This window comes from Thamnophis elegans, chromosome 1 (genome assembly GCF_009769535.1).
Source record: "Thamnophis elegans isolate rThaEle1 chromosome 1, rThaEle1.pri, whole genome shotgun sequence".
Taxonomy (NCBI): domain Eukaryota; kingdom Metazoa; phylum Chordata; class Lepidosauria; order Squamata; family Colubridae; genus Thamnophis; species Thamnophis elegans.
Window position 1 is genome coordinate 179,365,760 of NC_045541.1, and position 27,321 is coordinate 179,393,080.

The 27,321-nt window shown below is 46.9% G+C and overlaps 1 protein-coding gene across 2 annotated transcripts in view; it reads left to right on the forward strand.

The window, feature by feature from the left end:
• The window catches only part of HDGFL2 (HDGF like 2), a 39,270-nt gene that overhangs the window by 3,194 nt on the left and 8,755 nt on the right, over positions 1-27,321 (forward strand). Inside the window, exons 2-10 of one of the 2 annotated variants that reach the window (XM_032231477.1) lie at positions 11,227-11,303; positions 11,424-11,562; positions 12,598-12,798; positions 14,903-15,019; positions 17,034-17,105; positions 18,183-18,345; positions 19,148-19,226; positions 19,426-19,705; positions 24,449-24,540. In XM_032231477.1, coding sequence (XP_032087368.1) covers positions 11,227-11,303; positions 11,424-11,562; positions 12,598-12,798; positions 14,903-15,019; positions 17,034-17,105; positions 18,183-18,345; positions 19,148-19,226; positions 19,426-19,705; positions 24,449-24,540 — 1,220 coding nt within the window. The remainder of the gene's footprint in view (positions 1-11,226; positions 11,304-11,423; positions 11,563-12,597; positions 12,799-14,902; positions 15,020-17,033; positions 17,106-18,182; positions 18,346-19,147; positions 19,227-19,425; positions 19,706-24,448; positions 24,541-27,321) is intronic. The other variant, XM_032231554.1, reaches the window with a different exon arrangement.

The window sequence follows — 27,321 nt, forward strand, 5'->3', positions numbered from 1 at the left end:
ATCCAACTGGGTGACTTTGGGTCAATCATCAGGAGATGGTGAATGCTAATCCTGCCTTAGGCACGAAAGCAACTGGAGAGATTTGTGCCAGTCTTCAGCAGATGTTGAGTTCTAGTTCTCTCTTAGCATCAAAGGCAGCTGGGTGACTTTAGGTCAGTTCCCCTCTATCAATCCTCACGGGATTATAATGGGGAGAAATAAAAGGAAGAAATATTACGTATATTGGCCATCTTGACTTACTTATAAAGTAGTAAAGCCAGGTTAAAAACTGAGGACTATATACAGTACACTGTGTAGACACACTCAAAATATATACATTATATATGTATGTATATACAGAGAGAGCAAAAGGTAAAGGTTCCCCTCACATGTATGTGCTAGTCCTTCCCGACTCTAGGGGGCGGTGCTCATCTCGGTTTCAAAGCCAAAGAGTCAGCGCCATGACTCAATGCTAAAGGCGCATGGAACGCTGTTACCTTCCCACCAAAAGTGTTCCCTATTTTTCTCCTTGCATTTTTACATGCTTTCAAACTGCTAGGTTGGCAGAAGCTGGGACAAGTAATGAGAGCTCACTGCGTTACGCGGCACTAGGGATTCGAACTTCCAAACTGTCGAGCTTTCTGATCGACAAGCTCAGCATCTTAGCCACTGAGCTACCGTGTTTAATAAAAAGGGCTAGGGGTGACATGAAAGCAGCTTTCCAATATTTGAGCGGTTGCCACAAAGAAGAGGGAGACAAGCTATTCTCCGCAGGGCAAGAAGCAATGGATGGAAACTAATCAAGGAGAGAAGCAGCTTAGAACTAAGGAGGAATTTCCTGACAGTTGAGAACAATCAATCAGTGGAACAACTTCCCTCCAGAAGGTGTGGATGCTCCAACACTGGAAGTTTTAAAGAAGATGTTGGATAACCATTTTTCTGAAGTGTTGTAGGGTTTCCTGTCTGAGCAGGGGGTTGGACTAGAAGACCTCCAAGGTCCCCTTCCATCTGTTTTCTGGTCTTAGAATATATATGATGTCCAGCACTTAATAATAGCTGTAGGTTCCTTCTGGTCCAAGCATCAGGCCAGTGCTGACCCTCACGAAATGTCAAGGGCTCCTGCTGGAGGGTAGAAAAGTTACCTGCCTTTGTGTCCAGGGGTAGCTGTTGTGGCCCAGCAGAAGCCGTTGGAGCTGCCGAAGGACTCGGATAGCGAGGACCCCTATGAGTCTGCTATGGAAGATGTGGAGGACCCTGGGCAGGGTTCCGATTCAGAGCAGGGACCAGAGAGGCTGATTGGTGACCAGGAGGCGTTCTGAGGCATGGAGCAGTGTGGACGATCAAAGGGAGTTTGTCCCAGACGGCAGGCAACGGAGGGCGGAGAAATGGAAGCAGCAGTTACGGAGACAGACTCATAAGAGATAATCAAGCCCAGGTGGTTGTGGCTTGGCCCCTCCCAAGAGAGTATATAAGAAGAGACTTTGGAAGGAGTCCTTTTGCAGGACACAACCGTTCGTAGTAATCTGGAGAACTCCTTGTCTGGTCTGCCTTGTGTTCCCGTGTTTGTTGGCGTCTGGGTTGCTGCCAACGGCTTGCCAGTGAGTCGTGTCTGGGCTTTCAGCCAACAGGATTATAATTGCTGTGAATGAAGAGTGGCAAACAGCTAAGCCTGTGTCTGCGTTCATTACCAGACGGAGGGGGGCCAGAACAGGTAGCATAGTCCATGGTCTTGTAACCAAAGAAGTGTTGACTTTCTCTTGCATTGCCCCATGGTTTTAATGGCTCTGTCAGTCTTCTGGCAGTTATATCGGAATACAGAATAACAGAGGTGGAAGGGACCTTGGAGGTCTTCTAGTCTAGCCCCTGCTCAAGCAGGACACCCTATACTGGTGAACCTTTTTTGGCACTGAATGCCTAAACTGGACGCGCATGTGCATGTCGGAAAACCGAAGACCAGCTGGCCGGTGTGTGCACGGCTGTTTTTGGGGCTGTTTCCGGGCCATAAACGGCTCGAAAAATGGTCTGGTTTTTGGCCTTCATTTTTCGGGACGTTTTTCGAGTCTTTTTCAGGCCAAAATCAGCCTGAAAACCACCCCCCAAAAACAGGCATGCATGCGCTGGCCAGCCGGTTTTGGGGTTTCCGGTGCTCTGGTGCATGCGAAGACCAGCTGGCTGGCGTGCATGTTTGTGGCGGAAACCAGAAGAGCAGCTGGCGACGGCACCCATGCCCCCAGAGAGTGCTCTGCATGCCACCTCTGGCACGTGTGCCACAGATTCGGCATCACGTCCCTGCACCATTCTGGACAAATGGCTCTCTGATCTCTTACCTGTTTTAAAGTGTCCTCTGTGCCAAAGAGTGACAACAAGCCATCTTTAGTTATTCTGTTCTTTTGCTGAAGAAAGCAGGAAGCCATAAAAGGATTAAAAAAAATAAATCTTTTTTTTTTAATTGAATTGAATTGAATTTATTTCATTTATATGCCGCCCTTTTCCCCAAAGGGGACTCAGGGCGGCTGACAATCCAAGTCAAGGGAAGGGGTACAAATAAAGAATAAGAAAGACGAACAAAACAATACACAATTTAAAAAGCACACAACAACCATACCATTCGAGGGAGGGGACAAAAGCTCTTTAGCCCCAGGCCTGTCGGAATAGCCAGGTTTTAAGGGCTTTGCAGAAGGCCTGGAGGGTGGTGAGGGTTCGAATCTCCACGGGGAGCTCGTTCCAGAGGGTCGGAGCAGCCACAGAGAAGGCTCTCCTCCGGGTAGTCGCCAGTCGGCACTGGCCGGTGGATGGAATTCGGAGGAGGCCTAATCTGTGGGATCTAATCGGTCTAGTGGAGGTAATTGGCAGCAGGCGGTCTCTCAAGTACCCAGGTTTTTTTAAATCCACTGGGCTCCTCTGTTAGCCACCACTTGAAGGGTAGGAAGGAATTCCCTGTTTCTAATCTTGTGCTCGGGTTTTATTTACGATTATCCCTGCTGTCACACTCCATGGGATTTTCACAGGGGTGAGTTTAAATGCGCATCCGTGCCTTTGCCAGCCCCACTTCTCTTCCCAAGGTCTTAGGCCATGCAATCATTCACAGTAATAAAAGCAATAAATCAACATCTCTGTCCCAAAAATAACTTATCAGTTTTCTGAGTTTAAATATTTGCCATTTGATGGGAAAGAAATAGCATTAGGAAAAAAAAATTCCGTCTTCTTGCATCCCAGTTTGTTCCTGCTCCTTAATTGCTAGTGTTAGTCTATTCGTTTCTGCACATTCTAATTTTTTCCTAATCACTTTCTCTCCAGTAGGAATCCTTGAAGAGCTTTGTCAGTTAGTTCTCTGGATTCCCCTCCCCCCTCTTTCCTCCTTTTTTGGAAAATAATATTTGCTCTTCTCCAGCCACCTGGCCCCACTTTTTATAGGGGGTGGACCAGTGTTGATGGCTTGAAGATGGGTGGACTTCAACTCCCAGAATTCATTCTCCAGCCAGCTTTGAGTTTGAATTGAAATTGAGTTTCAAGTCTTGGAATTGAAGTCCACCCATCTCCATGCCCTCAAGGTTAAGAAACACTGTGCTAGACAAATCACCTCTTTTCTTCCCTACAGGCAGTCCTCGAATTAACAACAGTTCTGTTGTTAAGGGAGACATTTGTTAAATGAATTTTGCTCCACTTTACGAAATTTCTTGCCGCGAACTTTCTTGCCACAGCTGGCAGTCAATAAGGAAGTAACCTGGTTGTTAAGTGAATCTGGTTTTCTCATTTGACTCTGCTTATCAGAAGGTGGCAAAAACATGACCCCGGAACAGGTCATAAAGAGGAACTAGTTGCCAAGAATCTGAATTCTGATGGGATGATGTTGGGGAAGCTTTAAAGGTCATAACTATGAAAAACAGTCATAAGTCACATTTCTTGCTCCAGTTGTTAATGGTCACTAAATGAACTGTTGTAAGTCAAGGACTTCCCGTATCCTTGCAATGCCTTGATATTTTTAGCACTCCTAACAAAACTTTTTGCTCAATCTGATTTTTTCCCTTCATGATGTTAGCCCATAGTTCAGGCTTCCTCATATCATTGCTCTTTTTGTGAATGGACTCTTGCAATTCTGATTTAACAGACTAACAGATCTGTTCAATCAGATATTAACAGAGTTGGAAGAGGGACCTTGCAGGTCATCTAGTCCAACCCTCCGCTCAAGCCAGAGACCCTACACCATTTCTGACTGATGGCAGTCCAGTCTCTTCTCGAAAGCCTCCAGCGATGAAGCTCCCACAACTTCCAAAGGCAACTTCTGTTCCATGAGTTGATTGTTCTCATGATCAGAAAATGTCTCCTTATTTCCAGGTTGAATCTCTCCTTGGTCAGTTTCCATACATTATTCCTTGTCTGGCCTTCGGGTGCCTTGGAAAATAGCTTGACCCCTTCCTCTCTGTGGCAGCCCCTCAAACATCGGATTCTGATCTTGACTAAGTACTTGTAAAGGCATATTCCTCTTCTCCTCCCCTCCCTGCTTTTTCTTCCCTTCTCCCCGCTTTTCAGGACCTCCTTTTAATGTATACTTAGCACTCCATATATGTGTGTGTGTGTGTGCGCACGTGCGTGCATGCTGGTCTTGTTGTATTCGGGTCTTTTCCTGTGTAACATTGAGATTGTCTTGGCAACGTTTCGGCGAGGTCTCACTCGCCATCTTCAGGCTGGTGTTTTTGGCTTAAAGTGTGGTCAGAGCTGCCGTCTTTCTATAAATCTTGGTGTGGATGTGTGGAGAGCTAGCTTTGTTTCAGTAAGTGGATTGATTGGCTGTGTGGTTGTGTCATGATTGGTAGATTGGTGCTGATTGGTGCTGGCTGTGTGTCCGTTGTTGTTTTGTGTTGTAATGGCCTGGGTGGTGGGTGGGCTCGACCACGCTTTAAGCCAAAAACACCAGCCTGAAGATGGTGAGTGAGACCTCGCCGAAACGTTGCCAAGACAATCTCAATCTTACATGGGAAAAGACCCGAATAAAACAAGACCAGCATACCTACACCTGTGAAAATCTACAATACTGTATACTGCAAATACTGTATACTGCACTGTTCAGTAGAAGCCATTTTACAGCAATACAGTAAAAGCCATTTTAAGGCACAACAGGCTGTATCTTAACAGGAACCCCCCCAAAAAGGTGTTAGGGGTGTCTTACCCCCACAATATTTCTTTCCAGAGAGAAAGGTGGGAGTATGTGGAGTGCTAGCTTTGTTTCAGCAAGTGAAATGATTGGTTGTGTGGTTGTATCATGATTGGTAGATTGGTGCTGATTGGTGCTGGCTGTGTGTCCGTTGTTGTTTTGTGTTGTAACGGCCTGGGTGGTGGGTGGGGCTCGTTTGTTGATTAGGGCTGGTTTCCAGATGTCTGGTAGGCGGGAGGTATCGTCACGTTTATTCATGTTGTGGGGGAAGCTATTTCGATGGCTTCCATAATTATTCTCTTGTTGAAGTGTTCAGTTTTGGAGATTAACCTGGTTCCTTCAAAATTAATTTCATGTCCTGTAGCTTTAAGGTGCTGGAAAAGGGAGGAAGTTTTTTCTTTTTTTTCTTACTGCGTTCTTGTGTTCTGGATACCTGCATTTATTCTCCTGTTCGTTTGTCCTATGTATGTTGCAGGGCAGATTTTGCATGGTATTTCGTAGACTCCTTGGTTTTCTAGCTGGATCTTGTCTTTGGGGTTTCTTAAGATGTTGGCTATTTTTTGGTCAGTGTTGAAGGCCGTCTTGATATTGTGTTTGTGGAGAATTTTGCTAATTTTATGTGTGGTGCCTTTGATGTAAGGGAGGAGGGAAATGCCGTTGTCCTGTTCTGTGTCTCGGTTTTTGGGGGAGTCTCCCTTTGGATTAGTTTGGTAATTGTTTTTCTTTGGAATCCGTTGGAGATTAATACATTTGTGAGAGTGTGTAATTCAGTTTTCAGCTGGTCTTTGTCGGCTAGGCGTTTGGTTCTGGAGATGAAGGGTCTTGGCTACAGAGTTGATCTGTGCAGGGTGGTGATGGGATTGTCCATTTAAGTAGCGGTTGGTGTGTGTTTTTTTCCGGTAGATAGTGTGTCCTAGGGAGCCCTTGGGTTTTTTGTAGATTAGGCCATCCAGAAAGGGAAGTTGGTTGTTGCCAAACGTTGAAAAATGATTTACTCTCTGGAAAGAAATATTGTGGGGGTAAGACACCCCTAACACCCTTTGTGAGGGGTTCCTGTTAAGATACAGCCTGTTGTGCCTTAAAATGGCTTTTACCGTACTGCTGTAAAATGGCTTCCACTGTACAGTGCAGTGGAGTTGCCATGGTAACGGCTTCACAATACTCCACAAGGCGGCTCCCCCTGGTAAGGGAGAAGATCCATCATTAGAAATTACATTTGGTCTGGGCATTTTACCCCTATAAATAAATACCCGGGCAATGCCAGGTTATCAGCTAGTCTTCTTTTTAAAAAATCCCCTCCTGTCCAGAGTCTCTATTTCTATCAACTTTTATTTTTTGGTGTGGATTTATTTTGTGGGTGTTCAAGGCTGCCCAAAATTAGATTCTGAGAAGGGAAAATATGTATATCTCATATCTCAGAGCTGAAATGAGAGTCTCTTGGCATCCTTGTCCAAAACTAGGTAACATGGGGATAACAATAATGTGTGATAATTATAATAATTTATTATTATTTGTGGCATGGATTGTGTTACCTAGTTGGGTAATGAAACGTCCGCCAGAAAATCACTAAGATCGGAGAGGACGAAGGGCTTGCTATACAGCTAGTCCCCCACTTACAACAGTTCATTTAGTGACCATTCAAAGTTAAAACAGCACTGGCAAAAGTGACATTTTTCATAGTCACGACCTTTGCTGCATGTGATCGAAGGGCAGATGCTTGACCACTGGCTCATACTTACGACCGTTGCCGTGTCCCCGTGATCCCCTCTTGCGGCCTGCCAAGTCAAATGGTGGAAGCCCGATTCACTTAACGACCAGGTTACTAACTTGCCGGCTGCAGTGATTCACTTAACAATTGTGACAAGAAGAGGAGGCAAAGCTCACTCGACAAATTTCTCACTTAACAACAGACATTTCGGACTCCATTGTAGTTGTAAGTCGAGGACTCCCTGTATAACAGCTTAACCCTTATTGGTTATCATTGCTGTGAATTTATTTAAAAAGTCACTTTTGAAGTGGGTTCCCCCTCCCTTTTTTCCCTTTTTGTAATTCAGGATATTTATTTATATTTATATTTTGGGTTTTTATACTCTGTTTGGTCCCACCTCTCTTGTTTCCTTCCTGTGTAAGAAATGTATTCTACTTGGTTGTCAGACTCCCCTGGGGCCATGCGGGGCAACTCTCTAGGCTGTGTTTTGACTCCCAAGTTTGGTTGAATTCGGAGGTGCGATGTGGTGTAGAAGGCTAATCCTATCTTTGTTATGTAGAGTAAACAAGCTCAGGGCCCCTAATGGCCCATTGACAAAGGTGGGGGCTATTAAGAGTGGTTCCACCACAAAACCGCAGTCGACTAAAGTGTGTGTGACTAAAGCGCGGTGACAAAACCGCGCCGTCAAAACCGTGCGACAACAGCGCACTGACAGAAGCGCGCTGTAACATAACCCTAAAAATAACCCTAAACCTAACCCTAAACCTAACTAAACCTAACCCTAAACCTAACCCTAAACCTAACCCTAAACCTTACCTTAAGTTAAATCGCGCTTCTGTCGGCGCGCTGTTGTCGGCACACTGTTGTCGGCGTGCTTTTGACATCGCGGTTTTAGCGCCGCGGAGTTGTCGGCACTCTTTTGACGTTCGCGGTTATGTCGTGCCACGATTAAGAGTGAGTCTATTTCCTGCCTAAAAAACACGATTCTCCATTTCTGATCCAGGGAAATGTAACATTCTGCCTTTTTCAATATTTCCCCATGATATTTCATTTTCCTAGGAGAGAGGTGGGTGCTAACTTCCTACAGTTCAACTCCGACTTCCCTTAAAATCAAGGGCTCTGCCGTTACAACGTCATGAGGGTTTTTAAACCACAGGCTCGATTCGTCATTTGTGACTGACAACCTTGAGTTGGGTTGTTGTTGTTTTTTGGAAAAGTTCTGTCTGATGGTTGAAGCCAGAATGATGACCAAAAAGAATTTCCGGTCAAAACTTCGGAGCGATATCCAAAGCAGAGCCGTACACGTTATTGGCAATGCCCCTGTCTTCAAATTTGAAACTCTTCCAGCTTTTAAGGCGGACACTCTTGAATTCTTGAGTCAGATTTTGGAAGTGTTTCAAACTCAGAATCACCCAAGCTGAGAGCAGCGCAGGAGAAAAGAAGGATTGGGGTGACATGATCACTGTTTTAACAGAATAAGAGAATAGCAGAGTTGGAAGGGACCTTGGAGGTCTTCTAGTCCAGCCCCTGTTCAAGCAGGAGACCCTGTACCATTTCGAACAAGTGGCTGTCCAGTCTCTTCTTAAAAACTTCTAGTGTTGGCATCCCCACAACTTCTGGAGGCAAGTTGCTCCACTGGTTAATTGTTCCCACTGTTGGGAAATTTCTCCTCAGTTCTAAGTTGCTTTCGCTCCTTCATTAGTTTCCACCCATTGCTTCTTGTTCTACCTTCAGGTGCCTTGGAGAATAGCTTGGCTCCCTCTTCTTTGGGACAAACCCCTGAGATATTGGAAGACTGCTATCATGTCTCCCCTGGTCCTTCTTTTCATAAAAGTAGACAGACCCAGTTCCTGCAACCGTTCTTCATATGTTTTAGCCTCCAGTCCCCTAATCATCTTTGTTGCTCTTCTCTGCACTCTTTCCAGAGTCTCCACATCTTTTCTACATCGTGGTGACCAAAACTGAATGCAAATATTCCAAGTGTGGCCTTACCAAGGCCTTATAAAGTGGTGTTAACACTTCACGTGATCTTGATTCTGTGTTGATGCAGCCTAGAACTGTGTTGGCTTTTTTGGCAGCTGCTGCACACGGCTGGCTCCTATTTAAATGGTTGTCCACTAGGACTCCAAGATCCCTCTCACAGTTACTACTATTGACCCTATATTATACCAGTGTCTTCCAATATCTCAGGGGCTGCCATAATGAAAGGAGGGGGGTCAACCTCTTCTCCAAAGCACCCGAGGACAAGAAACAATGGATGGAAACTAATCAAGGAGGGAAGCAAGCTGGAACTAAGGAGGGGGAAATAGTGACTGTTTCTCACGCTTTACGACCAGTGTAGCATTTCCGGGGTTACATGATTAAGATTCAGCCGCTTAGCAACTGACTCATATTTATGATGGTTCCAGCATCCCGGGGTCTCGCGATCCCCTTTTGCGACCTTCTGACAAGCCAAGTCAACGGGGATAGCCAGATTTACGTTACAACTGTTGTGCTACTAACTTAATAAGTGATTCACTTAACCCCTGTGATTAAAAAAAGGTCACTCAGTCAGGCGCAACTCAATGGCCGCTTTGCTTAACCCACATTCCGGTCCCCATTGTGGTCGTATGTTGAGGACTACCCACAGTGAGGCTTGGAGAAGACCTATATTTGACTAAGTGCCATTCTTGAACTCTGCATACTTGCTTTTAAACTGTCCAAAGATTTGCACACAACTATGGTTTAGGGCCATAGTGACTCAGTGACTAAGACGCTGATGAGCTTGTCGATCAGAAAGGTTGGCAGTTTGGCGGTTCGAATCCCTAGCGCCGCGTAACGGAGGGAGCTCCCGTTCCTTGTCCCAGCTTCCGCCAACCTAGCAGTTTGAGAGCATGTAAAAAGGCAAGTCTAACTTTGCGCCTTCGATGTTGAGTCATGCCAGCCACATGACCATGAAGACGTCTTCGGACAGCGCTGGCTCTTTGGCTTTGAAACAGAGATGAGCACTTCCCCCTAGAGTCAGGAACGACTAGCACATATGTGCGGGGGAAGCTTTACCTTTACCTATGATATCCCACTGGTTCTTTTTCCTCCAAGAACTTCCTGGGGAATTTGAAAAGGTTGCTCCGTTCCTACATTTGATAATTTCCTTGCATAAACTAAACAGTGAAACAGGAGCTGCAGAACTCTTTCCATTCCTGCCCTGACGCGCCTCTTCTTCATCTCTGCATCCTGTAAAAAAAAAAACCCACACATTTCGGCATTAGCGATTCCAACCTGGAGAATTGAATAATCCTATTTGAATAATTGGATATCGGAACCTTTGTTGGATGTGACTCATCCCGAAGAAGGTTTATTTCTAAGGCAGAGTTCCTCAACTTTTCCAGGTTGGCAGCCCGGGGGAGAGGAGATTTGTGGGGGAGGGGCATGCGCAAGCGAGATCGGGAACACCCACAATGCTCATGTGAATGGGTCTGCGTGCACACCAGTTGCCCCACTCTTGTGGCCCGGTTGTGAATAGGTTGTGAACCGGTAGTGGGCTGCAGCCCCCAGGTTGGGGACTCCTGTTCGAAGGGCAGATTCTGCTTAATTCTGGGCATCTGGTTTTAACAGGAATGTGTGTGTGTGTGTGTGTGTGTGTGTGTGTGTGTGTGTGTATGTGTATGTATGTGTATGTATGTATATATCTATATCTATATATCTATATTTATCTATCAATACACACACAAACACACACACACACAAACATATATATATGTGTGTGTGTGTGTGTGTGTATACACACACACACACACATACATACATACAGTCATTCTGGCTCCCTCTTATGGCCGATTGAGGAAACAGCAACCAATCACATTTTACAGTATGATTTAAAGAAACAGGTACAACATTGTTGCATGATTTATATATTGCCAGCCCAACTGTTAGATTTATATTCCTAACAAGGTTGACCCCCTTTGTGGCAGCCCCTCAAATATTAGAAGACTGCTATCATGTCTCCCCTGGTCCTTTTTTTCGTTAAACTAGAGATTCCTAATTCCAACAACTGTTCTTTATATGTTTTAGACTCCAAATCATCTTTGTTGCTCTTCCTTTCACTCTTCATAGAGTCTCAACATCTCTTTTATATGATGGCGATCGTAACCGGATAGGATATTCCAAGTGTGGCGAGAAACCAGCTGAGAAGGTCACACTGCTTAGCAGCAGAGTTTCAGGTGCCAATTATGGTTGTTAAGCAAGGACTACCTGCATAGCGTCCACTTCCCTTTTCAGCTCTTTCATACAGGACCTGTGTGATTTTTGTGTGACACCATAAGCCATGATGCTGGGCTGGTTCCTGCTTGAGTATGGCTGGTCTTTCATTCCAATTTTTATTGACTGTGTCTTCCCCTCTTCTTTCCAGATTGATGACATCGTTGATGGGGCTGTGAAGCCTCCCCCCAACAAATACCCCATATTCTTTTTTGGAACCCACGAGACGTAAGTGCCAACTTGGGGAGGTTCTGCAGGTGACTCGGTGGTATTAAGCCGGGTGGGATTGCCGTCCCTTTCTCTCCAAACCCTTACATTTCTTGTTTGCTCTCTGTCCGTATCCCGCAGGGCGTTTTTGGGCCCCAAGGACCTCTTCCCTTATGAGAAGTACAAGGACAAATACGGGAAGTCCAACAAACGGAAAGGTTTCAATGAAGGGTTGTGGGAAATCCAGAACAACCCTCACGCCAGCTACAGCGCACCTCCGGTGAGTCTGACGTGATGCGTTTGGTTGCCCAGCTGTTTTGGCATCAGGTGGCCTGTTCTTTCAGCAGATCTGTATAGCAAAGGGCTGAACTGTGGGACATTCTGGTTGGGGAATTCTGGGAACTGAAGCCCACTTCCTAACCAGGGAATACTGGGAGTTAAAGTCCAGACGTCCCAGTTAGAGAATTCTGGAGTTGAAGGCCACTTCCTAGTCGGGGAATTCTAGGAGTTGAAGTCCAGACATCCCAGCTAGAGAATTCTGGAGTTGAAGGCCACTTCCTGGTCGGGGAATTCTGGGAGTTGAAGTCCAGACATTCCAGCTAGAAAATTCTGGAGTTGCAGGCCACTTCCTAGCTGAGGAATTCTGGGAGTTGAAGTCCAGACATCCCAGCTAGAGAATTCTGGAGTTGAAGCCTACTTCCTAGCCGGGGAATTCTGGGAGTTGAAGTCCAGACATTCCAGCTAGAAAATTCTGGAGTTGAAGGCCACTTCCTAGCTGAGGAATTCTGGGAGTTGAACTCCAGACATCCCAGCTAGAGAATACTGGGAGTTGCAGGCCACTTCCTAGCTGAGGAATTCTGGGAGTTGAAGTCCAGACATCCCAGCTAGAGAATTCTGGAATTGAAGGCCACTTCCTAGATGGGGAATTCTGGGAGTTGAAGTCCAGACATCCCAGCTAGAGAAAATACTGGGAGTTGAAGGCCACTTCCTAGACGGGGAATTCTGGGAGTTGAAGTCCAAACATCCCAGCTAGAAAATTCTGGGAGTTGAAGGTCACACAAGCTAGTTGTGGAATTCTGAATGTCCACAGGTACTGGTTGAAGAATTCTGACAGTAGAGGTCTGCACACTTTGAAGTTGTCAAGTTTGAAAAAACATTGCACAAGACTTCCAGCTGCTGTCATGAATCCGCTTCGTATCTGCCAGGACCTTGAGACTGAATTCCTCAATTGAGTCATATCCAGAGGCCTCCCAAAGGCCACTTTTCCCGTCACTACTCTCCTTTTGTCCCTTTCTCTCCTTCCTTAACCTTATAGCCAGTGAGCTCTTCCGACAGTGAAGCTGGCGACATCGACCCCGTCGGAGGGGGAGGAGGCAGCGACGTTCCCGGGGAAGAAGACTCAACCCCAGCCGCCGGTGTCGGTGCAGCAGGGATGACTGTGGAGAAGGCAGAGAGCGAGGAGTCGGACAAAGAAAGCGATCACAGCAGCATGAAAAGGAAATCGTTAGCCACGAAAGTGAGTAATTTCTGGAGGGTGCCGATTGGGAGCAGCGGCACTGATGGTTCTCAGCTTTTTTACATCTTGACTCCAGGCCGAACCTGATTTGTGGTTGAGAACATGGAAGCTAGTTAATGTTGTGGTCTGCCAGCGGGCAGCACAGTGAGGAGGTTGGGGAGGCGCATGGGCCAGTCCTGGAGTCTGGGGAAGGCTCGGACGAGGGCTCTGTGTCAGAGGCAGAGACAGGGCCGAGGCCGTCTGGCAGTGATCAGGTGCCTACGGAGCTAGACAGCAGTGAGGCAGAGGAACAGCTGGAGCCTGTTCCCATTGTGCGCATGCGCAGAGCTGCCAGAAGAAAAGAACAACTCAAGACATCAGGGTCAACTTGGAAGTAAAGTCACAGGTGGAAGGTGATTGGCTCCCTCCCACAGGAAATAAAAGAGGAGCGAAAGGGGAGGGGGCTTTTTGCAGGAAACCGTTTGGTCGTTCGTTCGATTCATTTCAGGAGTGTGAAGATCTGTCTGTGAATCTCAGAGACTCTCTGCCCAGTCTCTCCCTGCACAGGAGGATATTCACATGGCTGCTTTCCAAGATAGATAAGGTCTGTGGTCATAAATATTCCTTTGAAAGACTGTGTTGCCAGGCCTTGGCTGAATGTGGATGTGAGGAATTCACATTCGTTTAATAAAAGGGGTTTTGTCAGGACCAGGACTTGGAGATCTGTATGGATGTGGTTGCTGATTGATGGTGGAGAAATGCCGGAGTCTTTTTGTTCCCTTCTTGGTGTGTCGGTTGCCTCTTTTGCTTAGTCTGTAGATGTTGTTCACCTCTGTTTGTCCGTTGATGGCTGATTTGTCAGATTCGCTTCTAGAAATCCCCTGGCATTTTTGGAGTTGGCTGGTCACATTTTCCCCCATTGAAACTAGGGTTAAATCAGTCTTATCTGTTGTGAAATTAAAATAACTTTCGTCCTGCCTCCTGTTTGCCAATTGGCCTTCATGGATGCGTCTCCTGCCAGTCTTCTGCCTCTTTGTCCTACACAGTGCCCGTTGCAATCCTTATGTTGTAGATGACTCCAGTTTTTTTTATTATTATTATTATTTTAATTATGGGGTTGCTGGATCTTTTGCTTCGCTTAAGATGTTTCGAGGGGCTTTAATTGCCTTGTCTGCTACGCCGATTCCATGTGGTTGTGGTAGTCTATTTGTGGTTTCTGAGATATTCCTGATGTATGGCAGTGTGTAATTCTATTTAGGGTTTGTGTTGGTCGTGCTATATTAGGTTGAGTGACCCAGGCACGTCAATGCACACACACTCTCTTAGGAGGCTGTTAAATATGGGGTGAGGCCCACAAAAGTTAAATTAGAATTAAAACCGTGGAAGTTACCGTCTTTCCCACGGCGCCCGAGTTTTCCAAAACAAGAGTCTCTTTGCTGTGGGGCTGTGCCCGGCCTTTTTGATTCTCTCACAGTGGGAATATTTGCTTGGGATCCTCAGGGGTGGCCCTGGGGGAATTTTAATTATGTATTTCTGACGCACTTCGTCTCCAGTCCGTTCCTGCACGGAGTTAAGTAGCAACGCAGAGTCGTTTGTGATTTGACTGGCCAATAATAGGTAAACCTCAACCACAATTCATTTAGCGGCCATTCGAAGTTACAGCAGCACTGGGGGGGAGGTGAAGCGACTGACAAAAAGAGGGAATAAATAAAATAAAGGAAATACACACATAAATAAATAAAAGAAATACAGGAAATAAAGAAATAAAGGAAATAAAGAAATAAAGGAAATAAATAAAGGACATGAAAGAAAATGAAATAAAGGAAATAAATAAATGAAATAAATGAATAGAGGAAATAAATAAATGAAATAAATAAATAAATGAAATAAATAAATAAATGAAATAAATAAATAAATAAAATGAAAAGAGGAAATGAAATAAATGAATAGAGGAAATAAATAAATGAAATAAATAAAAAGAGGAAATGAAATAAATAAAAGAAATAAAGGAAATAAATAAAGAAATAGAGGAAATAAATAAATGAAATAAATAAAATAAGGAAATAAATAAATTAGGCCATCTGATGCAGTGTCTGATTGTATTCCCTCGTTCCCGTTCTTCTAGATGCCGGTAGCAAAACGACCCAGGAAATCTTCGAGTGACCTTGAGCAAGCCAGCGGTTCTCCTTCGGAGGAGGAGAACTCGGAAAGCTCTTCTGAATCGGAGAAGTACAGTGACCAGGTGGGGGTTTGTGCGCGTAGCCCTTGCACTTGGGACCTCGGGAGTTATGTTAGGGAAGGGGAAGCAGTAGCAAGGGCGCTTGGATTCTTCATAGCACTTCACAGTCCTCTCTGAGGGGTTTGCAGAGTCAGCAACTTGCCCTCCCACAATCTGGGTCCTTGTTTGACCAACCTCTAAAGGATGGAAGGCTGAGCCAAGCTTGAGTCGTCAGGGTTGAACTCCTGGCAGTGGGCAGAGTTTGCCTGCAATGCTACATTCTAACCGCTGCGGGGAGATAGATAGATAGATGATAGATAGATAGATAGATGATAGATAGATAGATAGATAGATAGATAGATAGATAGATAGATAGATAGAGATAGATAGATAGATAGATAGATAGATGATACATAGATACATAGATACATAGATACATATAGATGGATGATAGATGAGAGAGATAAATTATAGATAGATAGATAGATAGATAGATAGATAGATAGATAGATAGATAGATAGATAGATAGATATGGATTAGATAAAGATAGATAGACAAACAGACAGATAGATGAGAGAGAGTGAATGATAAATAATGATAGATACCAAAGATGGATAGATAGGATAGATGGATGGATGGATAGACAGACAGACAGACAGATAGATGAGAGAGAGAGAGAGAATGATAAATAATGATAGATACCAAAGATGGATGGATAGATAGGATAGATGGGTGGGTGAGTAGATAGATACATACATACCTACATACAAAGATACATAGATATATACATACATATAGATGGATGATAGATGAGAGAGATAAATAATGATAGATACATACATACATACATACATACATGCATGCGTATAGATGGATGATAGATGAGAAAGATAAATGATAGATAGATAGATAGATAGATAGATAGATAGATAGATATAGTTGGATTAGATAAAGATATAGACAGAGAGAGAGAGAGATGAGAGAGAGAGTGATAAATAATGATAGATACCAAAGATGGATGGATAGATAGGATAGATGGGTGAGTGGGTGGATGGGTGGGTGGATGGATAGATGGATGGATAGATAGATAGATAGATAGATAGATAGATAGATAGATAGATGATAGATAGATAGAGCACTTATATACCACTTCACAGTGTTTTACAGCCCTCTCTAAGCGGTTTATAGAGTCAGCCTATTGCCCCCAACTATCTGAGTCCTCATTTTACTGTCCTTGGAAGGATGGAAGGCTGAGTCAACCGTGATCCGGTGAGACTCAAACTGCTGGCAATCAGCAGAATTAGCCTGCAACTCCACATTCTAATCACTTTGCCACCACAGCTGTAGCATTATATGTGTGGGAAACAGCTGTATTCTCTCTCTTATATATAAAAGTCATTCTACTCTAAGGAGAAGCTACTCTTAAAGAGAAATTTCCGGACAGTGAGAACAATTAATCAGTGGAACAGCTGGCCTGCGGTATATCCTCCAGCCAAAACGGGCTGCGTACCCCTCCCACCTCTTGCGGCTCATTTTTGGCTGGCAGAATGCTGCAAGAAACCAGGGAGGGCAAAAGCAGTCTGCGCAGGGGTCTCGGGTGGGCTCCACACGGCCCGTTTTTGGCCAGCAGAGTACTGCTAGAGTCTGGGGAGGGCGAAATCGAGGTGCAGGGCGGGCCGCATGAAGCCCATTTTGGCTGGCAGGACCACCGTAGTTCTCGACTTACAACCATTCACTTGGTGATCATTCAAACTTACAGTGGCCCCAAAATAATCTGTGACTCAATGGGGGAAGCCAGATTCGCTTAATGGCCTCCCGATTCAACAATTGCAGTGATTTGGAAAACAACCGTGGCAGAATGAGGTGCAGCTTATCACCCGCTTGGCTTAATGGTAGAAATTCTGGGCCCCGTTGCTGCCGTAACCCCCGGACTACCTGTATGCTCCCCTCTGCCCATCCTTAATGTTGGGGAGGGAGGGGTGGAAATATTTTGGAACTGAGGGGGCTTCAATGTCAATTCCGCGTCTCCCGATGTAGGACTTCACTCCAGAGAAAAAAACGCCTGCCAGGGCTCCACGAAGGGCACCTGCTGGAGGGTGGAAGAAAAAGGTAAGAGGATTTTTCAAATCTCTTCCTTGGAAAAATTGATCGATTTTATCGTTGGGTCGATTTAGAATCGTTGGCTTTATAACCGATACGAGAAACAAAACTGTAGGGCGAGTGGCAGAAACGGTTCGGAGTCAAGAGAGGCATTAGCCTTGTATCCCTACGTAGCTGCAAGCGAATTAAATCCAACCTCCCTTAAATTCCCTTGACCCAAATCTAATTCCAGGCAGGGGCTGATAGCTGAGAAGATTCCTATGCGTAGGCATTTTACCAATAAATCAATTTAATTGGACTTGTGGGTTTGAACGTTCACACCTGGCAACACCCGTCCAGCTGCTCCTGCACCTGAACCTTCATACATGGCAATACCTGTCTTGCCTCTTGTGGCCCGCCAGCAGAGCTGGCAGCAGTGTCGGACAGTGAGGAGGTTGGGGAGGAGCACGGGCCAGTCTTGGAGGCTGGGGAAGACTCTGCATCAGAGGCAGAGACGGGACTGGGGCCATCTGGTCGTGATCAGGTGCCTACGGAGCTAGACAGCAGTGAGGCGGAGGAACAGCTGGGGCCTGTTCCAGATGCACGTATGCGCAGAGCTGTTAGGAGTGGAGAACAACGGAGGACAAGGAGTCGGCTCGGGAAGCAAGGCGCACGTAGACGCTGAATGGTTCCTCCCTGGCTGGGCAATAAATAGAAGGAATGGGGAGTGGTAGTCATAGGAGACAACAGTTCGTATTTCTGAAGATTTTGCTCATTGTGTTTCGTGCCACAAAGACTCCTTGCCAGAACCTAATTTGCAGCCTTTTGGCTGGGAGCTCACGAATTACCGCAAGGAACTCGTAATGTCTGTTGCTGCAGTTAACACCTTGAAGGACCCTTGGCTCGACTTTGGGTGGGTGAATTAATGCAATTAATTTATAGGAGGTAAATAAAGGGTTGATTAATTAGAGTTGATGATAGAGTTCCTGTTCAGCAGAGAGATGCCACCCACTTTCCAGGTTTGGGTTTTGTCGGGAAGATCATTTTGCAGGGCGGGAGGTCATTGATCCGGCTGCCTCTGGGGCGCTAAGGCTGCTTTTCTATTAGCAGAAAATCGAATCGGCCTCCGACTCGGAGAGCAAGGCAGAGTCCGAGGAGGAAGAGGAGGAGGACAATGACCGAGCGGGCAGCCGGCCGCTCACTCCCAAGTCCGATTCTGACTCCAACTCAGATGAATCCGTCAAGAAGCCCCCCCGGGGCAGGAAGCCAGGTCAGTAGCCCAGGTGGCTGGCAGAGCTGGACTGATCATGGGTAGTTTTTATCTTGGGCAATGGAGCATCTTCCTTCCTTCCTTCCTTCCTTTTTCTTGTATTTCCTTCCTTCCATTCCTCCCTCCATTCTTCCTTCACTTTTTTCCTTCCTTCCTTTCTTCCCTCCCTCACTTAATTTTTCCCTTCCTTTCTTCATCCCTTCCTCCCTTTTTGCTTCCTTTCTTGTATTTCCTTCCTTCCTATTTCCTTCCCTTCTTCCTTCCTTTTTCTTCTCCATCCTTCCTTCTTGTATTTCCTTCCTCCCTTCATTCCTCCCTCCCTTCTTCCTTTACTTTTTTCCTTCCCTCCCTCCCTCCCTTTTTTCCTTCCTTCCTTCCTTTCTTCATCCCTCCCTCCCTTTTTGCTTCCTTCCTTTTTCTTGTATTTCCTTCCTTTCTCTTTCCTTCGCTTCTTCCTCCCTTTTTCTTGTCCATCCTTCTTGTATTTCCTTCTTTCGTCCCTCCCTCCCTTTTCCTTCCTTCCTTTTTCTTGTATTTCCTTCCCTTCCTTTTTCTTGTCCATCCTCCCTCCCTCTTTCTTTCCTTCGTCCCTCCCTCCCTTCTTTTTTCTCCTCCCTCCCCCCTTCCCCTCCTTCCTTTCCCCTCCCTTCATTTTCTTCCATCCTTCCTTCCGCCCTCCTTCATCTGAAGTCTCTCCACACTATCCTTTTACTTTGCCTGGGGGTGGAGGAAGGGGATGCCTGGATTCAGGAGGGCTGTACTTCAAGATGCCTCTTTCCAACTCCATCTCCCTCTTCCCCAGCTGCCGAAAAGCCTCCCCCCAAACCCCGGGGCCGGAAACCTAAACTTGAGAGACTTCCCAGCAGCTCCAGCAGCGACAGGTAAGAGACGGAGACTTTGTGTCATCTCTCTCCCCCCCCCCCCCCCCGGCTGGACTTTCCAGGATCTCCATTAGGGCAGCACCTTCCATGGGGGAGGCACGAGAGCTGAGCGTCCATGCAAACAAACAGCTGAGACACCCCCCCCCCCTATGCCTTGGACTCTCCCTCCTGTCTTTCTCTTCTGCCCCCTTCCCCGCAGTGACAGCGACGTGGACCGCATCAGTGAGTGGAAACGGCGGGACGAGGAGCGCCGGCGAGAACTGGAGGAGAAGCGGAAGCGCGAGCAGGAGCAGGAGCTGCGCCGGTTGCGGGAACAGGAGCGGGAGGAGAAGGAGCGGAAGCGGGAGAAAGCCGAGAAGGGGGCGGAGGCCGAGGCTGCGGAGAGCGACAGCAGCGTGGACAGCGAAGCCCCCAGGAGGGGCAAGAAGGGGCAGCCCAAGGCAGCCCCCTCTTCCTCAGACTCAGAGGCGGAGAAAGAGGTGAGCTTGAAGGGGCTGGGAGGGGACGGTCTCCAGGGCCCCGGTCTTAAGCAGAGCTTCAGTTCTGTAGCCGCTGCAGGACAGAAAGGATTTGCCATTTGGTTGGTGCCGATGCCTGTATTTTGAGGGCCAGGAGACTCACAAAGTGGTGTGTAGACAGTGAGCTTTAGCATCACATTAAGGAGGAAAATTCCTGGGTGAGTTTGGGCCAATCACTAGGAGCCTGGGAGTTCTAGTCCCGCCTTAGTAATGGAAACCACCTGGGTGACTTTGGGCCAATCACTAGGAGCCTGGGAGTTCTAGTCCCGCCTTAGTAATGGAAACCATCTGGGTGACTTTGGGCCAATCACTAGGAGCCTGGGAGTTCTAGTCCCGCCTTAGTAATGGAAACCATCTGGGTGACTTTGGGCCAATCACTAGAAGCCTGAGAGTTCTAGTCCCGCCTTAGTAATGGAAACTATCTGAGTGAGTTTGGGCCAATCACCAGGAGCCTGAGAGTTCTAATCCCGCCTTAGTAATGGAAACCATCTGGGTGACTTTGGGATAATCACTAGGGTCCTGAGAGTTCTAGTCCCGCCTTAGTAATGGAAACTATCTGAGTGAGTTTGGGCCAATCACCAGGAGCCTGAGAGTTCTAGTCCCGCCTTAGTAATGGAAACCATCTGGGTGACTTTGGGATAATCACTAGGGTCCTGAGAGTTCTAGTCCCACCTTAGTAATGAAAACCATCTGGGTGACTTTGGGCCAATCACTAGGAGCCTGAGAGTTCTAGTCCCGCCTTAGTAATGGAAACCATCTGGGTGACTTTGGGCCAATCACTAGGAGGCTGAGAGTTCTAGTCCCACCTTAGTAATGGAAACCATCTGAGTGAGTTTGGGCCAATCACCAGGAGCCTGAGAGTTCTAGTCCCGCCTTAGTAATGGAAACCATCTGGGTGACTTTGGGCCAATCACTAGGAGCCTGAGAGTTCTAGTCCCGCCTTAGTAATGGAAACCATCTGGGTGACTTTGGGCCAATCACTAGGAGCCTGAGAGTTCTAGTCCCACCTTAGTAATGGAAACCATCTGAGTGAGTTTGGGCCAATCACCAGGAGCCTGAGAGTTCTAGTCCCGCCTTAGTAATGGAAACCATCTGGGTGACTTTGGGATAATCACCAGGAGCCTGAGAGTTCTAGTCCCGCCTTAGTAATGGAAACCATCTGGGTGACTTTGGGATAATCACTAGGGTCCTGAGAGTTCTAGTCCCGCCTTAGTAATGGAAACCATCTGAATGAGTTTGGGCCAATCACCAGGAGTCTGAGAGTTCTAGTCCCGCCTTAGTAATGGAAACCATCTGGGTGACTTTGGGATAATCACTAGGGTCCTGAGAGTTCTAGTCCCGCCTTAGTAATAGAAACCATCTGGGTGACTTTGGGATAATCACTAGGGTCCTGAGAGTTCTAGTCCCGCCTTAGTAATGGAAACCATCTGGGTGACTTTGGGATAATCACTAGGGTTCTGAGAGTTCTAGTCCCGCCTTAGTAATGGAAACCATCTGGGTGACTTTGGGATAATCACTAGGGTCCTGAGAGTTCTAGTCCCGCCTTAGTAATGGAAACCATCTGGGTGACTTTGGGCCAATCACTAGAAGCCTGAGAGTTCTAGTCCCGCCTTAGTAATGGAAACTATCTGAGTGAGTTTGGGCCAATCACCAGGAGCCTGAGAGTTCTAGTCCCGCCTTAGTAATGGAAACCATCTGGGTGACTTTGGGATAATCACTAGGGTCCTGAGAGTTCTAGTCCCACCTTAGTAATGAAAACCATCTGGGTGACTTTGGGCCAATCACTAGGAGCCTGAGAGTTCTAGTCCCGCCTTAGTAATGGAAACCATCTGGGTGACTTTGGGCCAATCACTAGGAGGCTGAGAGTTCTAGTCCCACCTTAGTAATGGAAACCATCTGAGTGAGTTTGGGCCAATCACCAGGAGCCTGAGAGTTCTAGTCCCGCCTTAGTAATGGAAACCATCTGGGTGACTTTGGGCCAATCACTAGGAGCCTGAGAGTTCTAGTCCCGCCTTAGTAATGGAAACCATCTGGGTGACTTTGGGCCAATCACTAGGAGCCTGAGAGTTCTAGTCCCACCTTAGTAATGGAAACCATCTGAGTGAGTTTGGGCCAATCACTAGGAGCCTGAGAGTTCTAGTCCCGCCTTAGTAATGGAAACCATCTGGGTGACTTTGGGCCAATCACTAGGAGCCTGAGAGTTCTAGTCCCGCCTTAGTAATGGAAACCATCTGGGTGACTTTGGGCCAATCACTAGAAGCCTGAGAGTTCTAGTCCCGCCTTAGTAATGGAAACTATCTGAGTGAGTTTGGGCCAATCACCAGGAGCCTGAGAGTTCTAATCCCGCCTTAGTAATGGAAACCATCTGGGTGACTTTGGGATAATCACTAGGGTCCTGAGAGTTCTAGTCCCGCCTTAGTAATGGAAACTATCTGAGTGAGTTTGGGCCAATCACCAGGAGCCTGAGAGTTCTAGTCCCGCCTTAGTAATGGAAACCATCTGGGTGACTTTGGGATAATCACTAGGGTCCTGAGAGTTCTAGTCCCACCTTAGTAATGAAAACCATCTGGGTGACTTTGGGCCAATCACTAGGAGCCTGAGAGTTCTAGTCCCGCCTTAGTAATGGAAACCATCTGGGTGACTTTGGGCCAATCACTAGGAGGCTGAGAGTTCTAGTCCCACCTTAGTAATGGAAACCATCTGAGTGAGTTTGGGCCAATCACCAGGAGCCTGAGAGTTCTAGTCCCGCCTTAGTAATGGAAACCATCTGGGTGACTTTGGGCCAATCACTAGGAGCCTGAGAGTTCTAGTCCCGCCTTAGTAATGGAAACCATCTGGGTGACTTTGGGCCAATCACTAGGAGCCTGAGAGTTCTAGTCCCACCTTAGTAATGGAAACCATCTGAGTGAGTTTGGGCCAATCACCAGGAGCCTGAGAGTTCTAGTCCCGCCTTAGTAATGGAAACCATCTGGGTGACTTTGGGATAATCACCAGGAGCCTGAGAGTTCTAGTCCCGCCTTAGTAATGGAAACCATCTGGGTGACTTTGGGATAATCACTAGGGTCCTGAGAGTTCTAGTCCCGCCTTAGTAATGGAAACCATCTGAATGAGTTTGGGCCAATCACCAGGAGTCTGAGAGTTCTAGTCCCGCCTTAGTAATGGAAACCATCTGGGTGACTTTGGGATAATCACTAGGGTCCTGAGAGTTCTAGTCCCGCCTTAGTAATAGAAACCATCTGGGTGACTTTGGGATAATCACTAGGGTCCTGAGAGTTCTAGTCCCGCCTTAGTAATGGAAACCATCTGGGTGACTTTGGGATAATCACTAGGGTCCTGAGAGTTCTAGTCCCACCTTAGTAATGAAAACCATCTGGGTGACTTTGGGCCAATCACTAGGAGCCTGAGAGTTCTAGTCCCGCCTTAGTAATGGAAACCATCTGGGTGACTTTGGGCCAATCACTAGGAGCCTGAGAGTTCTAGTCCCACCTTAGTAATGGAAACCATCTGAGTGAGTTTGGGCCAATCACCAGGAGCCTGAGAGTTCTAGTCCCGCCTTAGTAATGGAAACCATCTGGGTGACTTTGGGCCAATCACTAGGAGCCTGAGAGTTCTAGTCCCGCCTTAGTAATGGAAACCATCTGGGTGACTTTGGGCCAATCACTAGGAGCCTGAGAGTTCTAGTCCCACCTTAGTAATGGAAACCATCTGAGTGAGTTTGGGCCAATCTCCAGGAGCCTGAGAGTTCTAGTCCCGCCTTAGTAATGGAAACCATCTGGGTGACTTTGGGATAATCACCAGGAGCCTGAGAGTTCTAGTCCCGCCTTAGTAATGGAAACCATCTGGGTGACTTTGGGATAATCACTAGGGTCCTGAGAGTTCTAGTCCCGCCTTAGTAATGGAAACCATCTGAATGAGTTTGGGCCAATCACCAGGAGTCTGAGAGTTCTAGTCCCGCCTTAGTAATGGAAACCATCTGGGTGACTTTGGGATAATCACTAGGGTCCTGAGAGTTCTAGTCCCGCCTTAGTAATGGAAACCATCTGGGTGACTTTGGGATAATCACTAGGGTCCTGAGAGTTCTAGTCCCGCCTTAGTAATGGAAACCATCTGGGTGACTTTGGGATAATCACTAGGGTCCTGAGAGTTCTAGTCCCGCCTTAGTAATGGAAACCATCTGGGTGACTTTGGGCCAGTCACTAGAAGCCTGAGAGTTTTAGTCCCGCCTTAGGCAGGAAAGCCAGTGGGGTGACTTTGGGCCAATCACCAAGAGACGGTCAGTTCTAATGCCACATGAAAGCCATCTGGGTGACCTTTGTTAAGTGAGTTTGCCCCATTTTACAACCTTTTCTTGCCACAGTTGTTCGGTGAATCCCTGCAGTTGTTAAGTGAGTCACGCAGTGGTTAAGTGAATCCAGATCCCCCACGGCCTTTGCTCATCATAAGGTTGCAAAAGAGGATCAGCCTTCTATGCAACCGTCGTGCATGTCCGAATTTTGATCATGTGACTACGGCAAATGGTCGTAAGTGTGAAAAACGGTCCTAAGCCACCTTTTTCCCCAGCCGTTGTAACTTTAAATGGTCACTAAATGAACTGTCACGAGTCAAGGACTGCCTGTGTCTCAGCCCCTGAGGATTTTGGATCAAGCTCATCTGTCTTCATTCTAAAGGCTTTTTGTAACCGCATCTTTTCCCTTTTTCCCACAGGTGAAAAAGAAAAAGCAGCCATCCGTAGACCATTCAAAGAAATCCAGCCAAAAGGAGAAGAAAGGCCACGGAGAAGAGAAGACACGGAATAGGTGAGGGCCCACAAAGGTTTCCTTACGTATTTTTCGGAGTATAAGACGCACCAAGATTTTGAAGAGGCAAATTTTTTTTAAAATTTTTTTGCACTCTGCAGATCTCCCCAAAACTGGCCCTTTTTTGCAAAAATCATCCTGGTTTTTTTTTTTTTTTTTTTTTTTTCAAAAAAAGGGGCATGAATATCCTTAAGGAGGCTTGTAGAGTGCTCAAGGGGGTTGGGGGGGGCAAAAAAGAGCAAAATAGCCCGGTTTTTGCTCATTTCTGCCCTCCCCAGCCCCCAGGAGCACTCTGAAAGCCTCGTAAAGGCTTTGCACGGCCATTTTGGTGAATTTTGTAAGGTTCCTGTAGGCAAAAACATGCTGTATTCAGTGTATAAGATGCACCAGGATTTTCAGCCTCTTTTTTGAGGGGAAAAGGTGCGTCTTATACTCCGAAAAATATGGTGACCTATGGAGATTCTCAGTCATCCAGGTCATGGTTATCCCAAAGGCGTTTTTTAAGGAGGCAACCGGACTTTCTGTTTTTTCTTTGAAGACGTTTCGCTTCTCCTCCAAGAAGCTTCTTCAGCTCTGACTGAATGGTGAGGAACGGAAGGATTTATACTCCTTGCAGACAGCTGGCCATTTGCATCGTTTGAGAGGGTCATTGAGGCCACCTGGAGGTTTGCCTGTGTCCTCAGAGTCACCTGAGTGGTGCAAATGGGTGTTGGGCCTTCTTGGAACTGCTGAAAGGACTGTTGTAGACTGGAGATAGATGATGTCATATCCCTCCCCCTCTGTTGATCATTCACCAAGCTGCCTCAATGGCTCTCTCAAAGGATGCAAATGACCAGCTGTCTGCAAGGAGCATAAATCCTTCCGTCCCCCACCATCCAGTCAGAGCTGAGGAAGCTTCTTGGATGAGAAGTGAAACATCTTTAAAGAAGACACAAATAAACCTCCAAGTGGTCTCAAGGACCCTCTAAAATGGATGCAAACGACTATCTGTCTGCAAGGAGCATAAATCCTTCCATTCCCCACCATCCAGTCAGAGCTGAAGAAGCTTCTTGGAGGAGAAGCAAAATATCTTCAAAACGAAAACCAGAAAGTCCAGTTGCCTCTGGAAACAAAGCATCTTTGGGACAACCATGATCTGGAGGACCGAGAATCTCCATGGACTTTGGGATGAACCTCCTTCGAAAGGCCCAGGAGTAGGAACAAATTTCCAGAAAAACTGCAAATGACAGGAACCATTTGCGCTTCAGTTTGAGAGGCAGGCAGCACAGACTCATCCTCAACAACCTGCGCCTGTCTTCAACAGTGAATGGACACAGGTGAGAAAACATCCTGCAGCCAAGACGGCTCCCACAACCATTTGCACCACTCAGGTGACCCCGAGGACACAGATTAAAACTCCCAAGTGGCCTCAACGACCCTCTAAAAAGGATGCAAATGACCAGCTTTGTCTGCAAGGAGTATGAATCCTTCCGTTCCCCACCATCCAGTCAGAGCTGAAGAAGCTTCTTGGAATGAGAAGTGAAACGTCTTCAAAAGAAGAAAACCAGAAAGTTCAGCTTCCTCTTGAGGAAAAAGGAATTGGAATTTATTGCATTTATATGCCGCCCTTTTCCCCGAAGGGGACTCAGGGCGGCTCACAATCCAAGTCAGGGAAGGGGGTACAGACAAGGGATAAAAAAGACGAACATAACAATACACAATTTAAAAGCACACGACAACCATACCATTCGAGGTGGGGGGGGAAGCTCTTTAGCCCCAGGCCAGTCGGAACAGCCAGGTTTTAAGGGCTTTGCGGAAGGCCTGGAGGGTGGTGAGGGTTCGAATCTCCACGGGGAGCTCGTTCCAGAGGGCCGGAGCAGCCACAGAGAAGGCTCTCCTCCGGGTAGTCACCAGCCGGCATTGGCCGGCGGATGGAATTCGGAGGAGGCCTAATCTGTGGGATCTGATCGGTCTATTGGAGGTAATTGGCAGCAGGCGGTCTCTCAAAAAGCACCTTTGGGATAACCATGACTGGAGAATCTCTATAGACTCTGAACTGGTGTCCATTGAAAGTTTTTTGTTTTAAGCTGCTGCTCTAAATACCGTATTTTTCATAGTATAAGGCACTCCGAAGTATAAGACGCACCTAGCTTTTGGGAAGGAAAACAAGAAAAAAAAAATCTGCCTCCCAGAAATTTGCTTCCTTGTAGCAAACTGCCTGTTCCAGTTTCAGCACAGACCTGATTAGTGCAAGCAGCTGATTGTCAGTTGGATCAGCCTCCCGACGATCAGCTGTTTCAGGCCGCAGGGATTGCCTATTGCTGCCTCCACGTGCCCCATTTTCGGCCTCTGCATTCCATTTTTGGCCTCTGCGTTTTCAGCCTCTGTGCGCCCCATATTCTGCCTATTCTGATCCCCGCCGCCCAGAACAGGCGGAAGATGGAGCGTGTGGAGGCCGACAATGGGGCACGCAGAGGCAGCAATAGGCAATGGCAATCCCTGCAGCCTGAAACAGCTGATGGTCGGGAGGCTGATCTAACCGCCAATCAGCTGTTTGTGCTAATCAGGCTGTGCTGAAATTGAAGCAGTGGTTAGGGTGCAGTACTGCAGGCCACTTCAGCTGACTGTTATCTGCAGTTCAGCGGTTCAAGTCTCACTGGCTCAAGGTTGACTCACCCTTCCATCCTTCCGAGGTGGGTAAAATGAGGACCCGGATTGTTGGGGGCAATATGCTGACTCTGTAAACCACCTAGAGAGGGCTGAAAGCCCTATGACTGCTATTGCTATTGCTAAACTGAAACA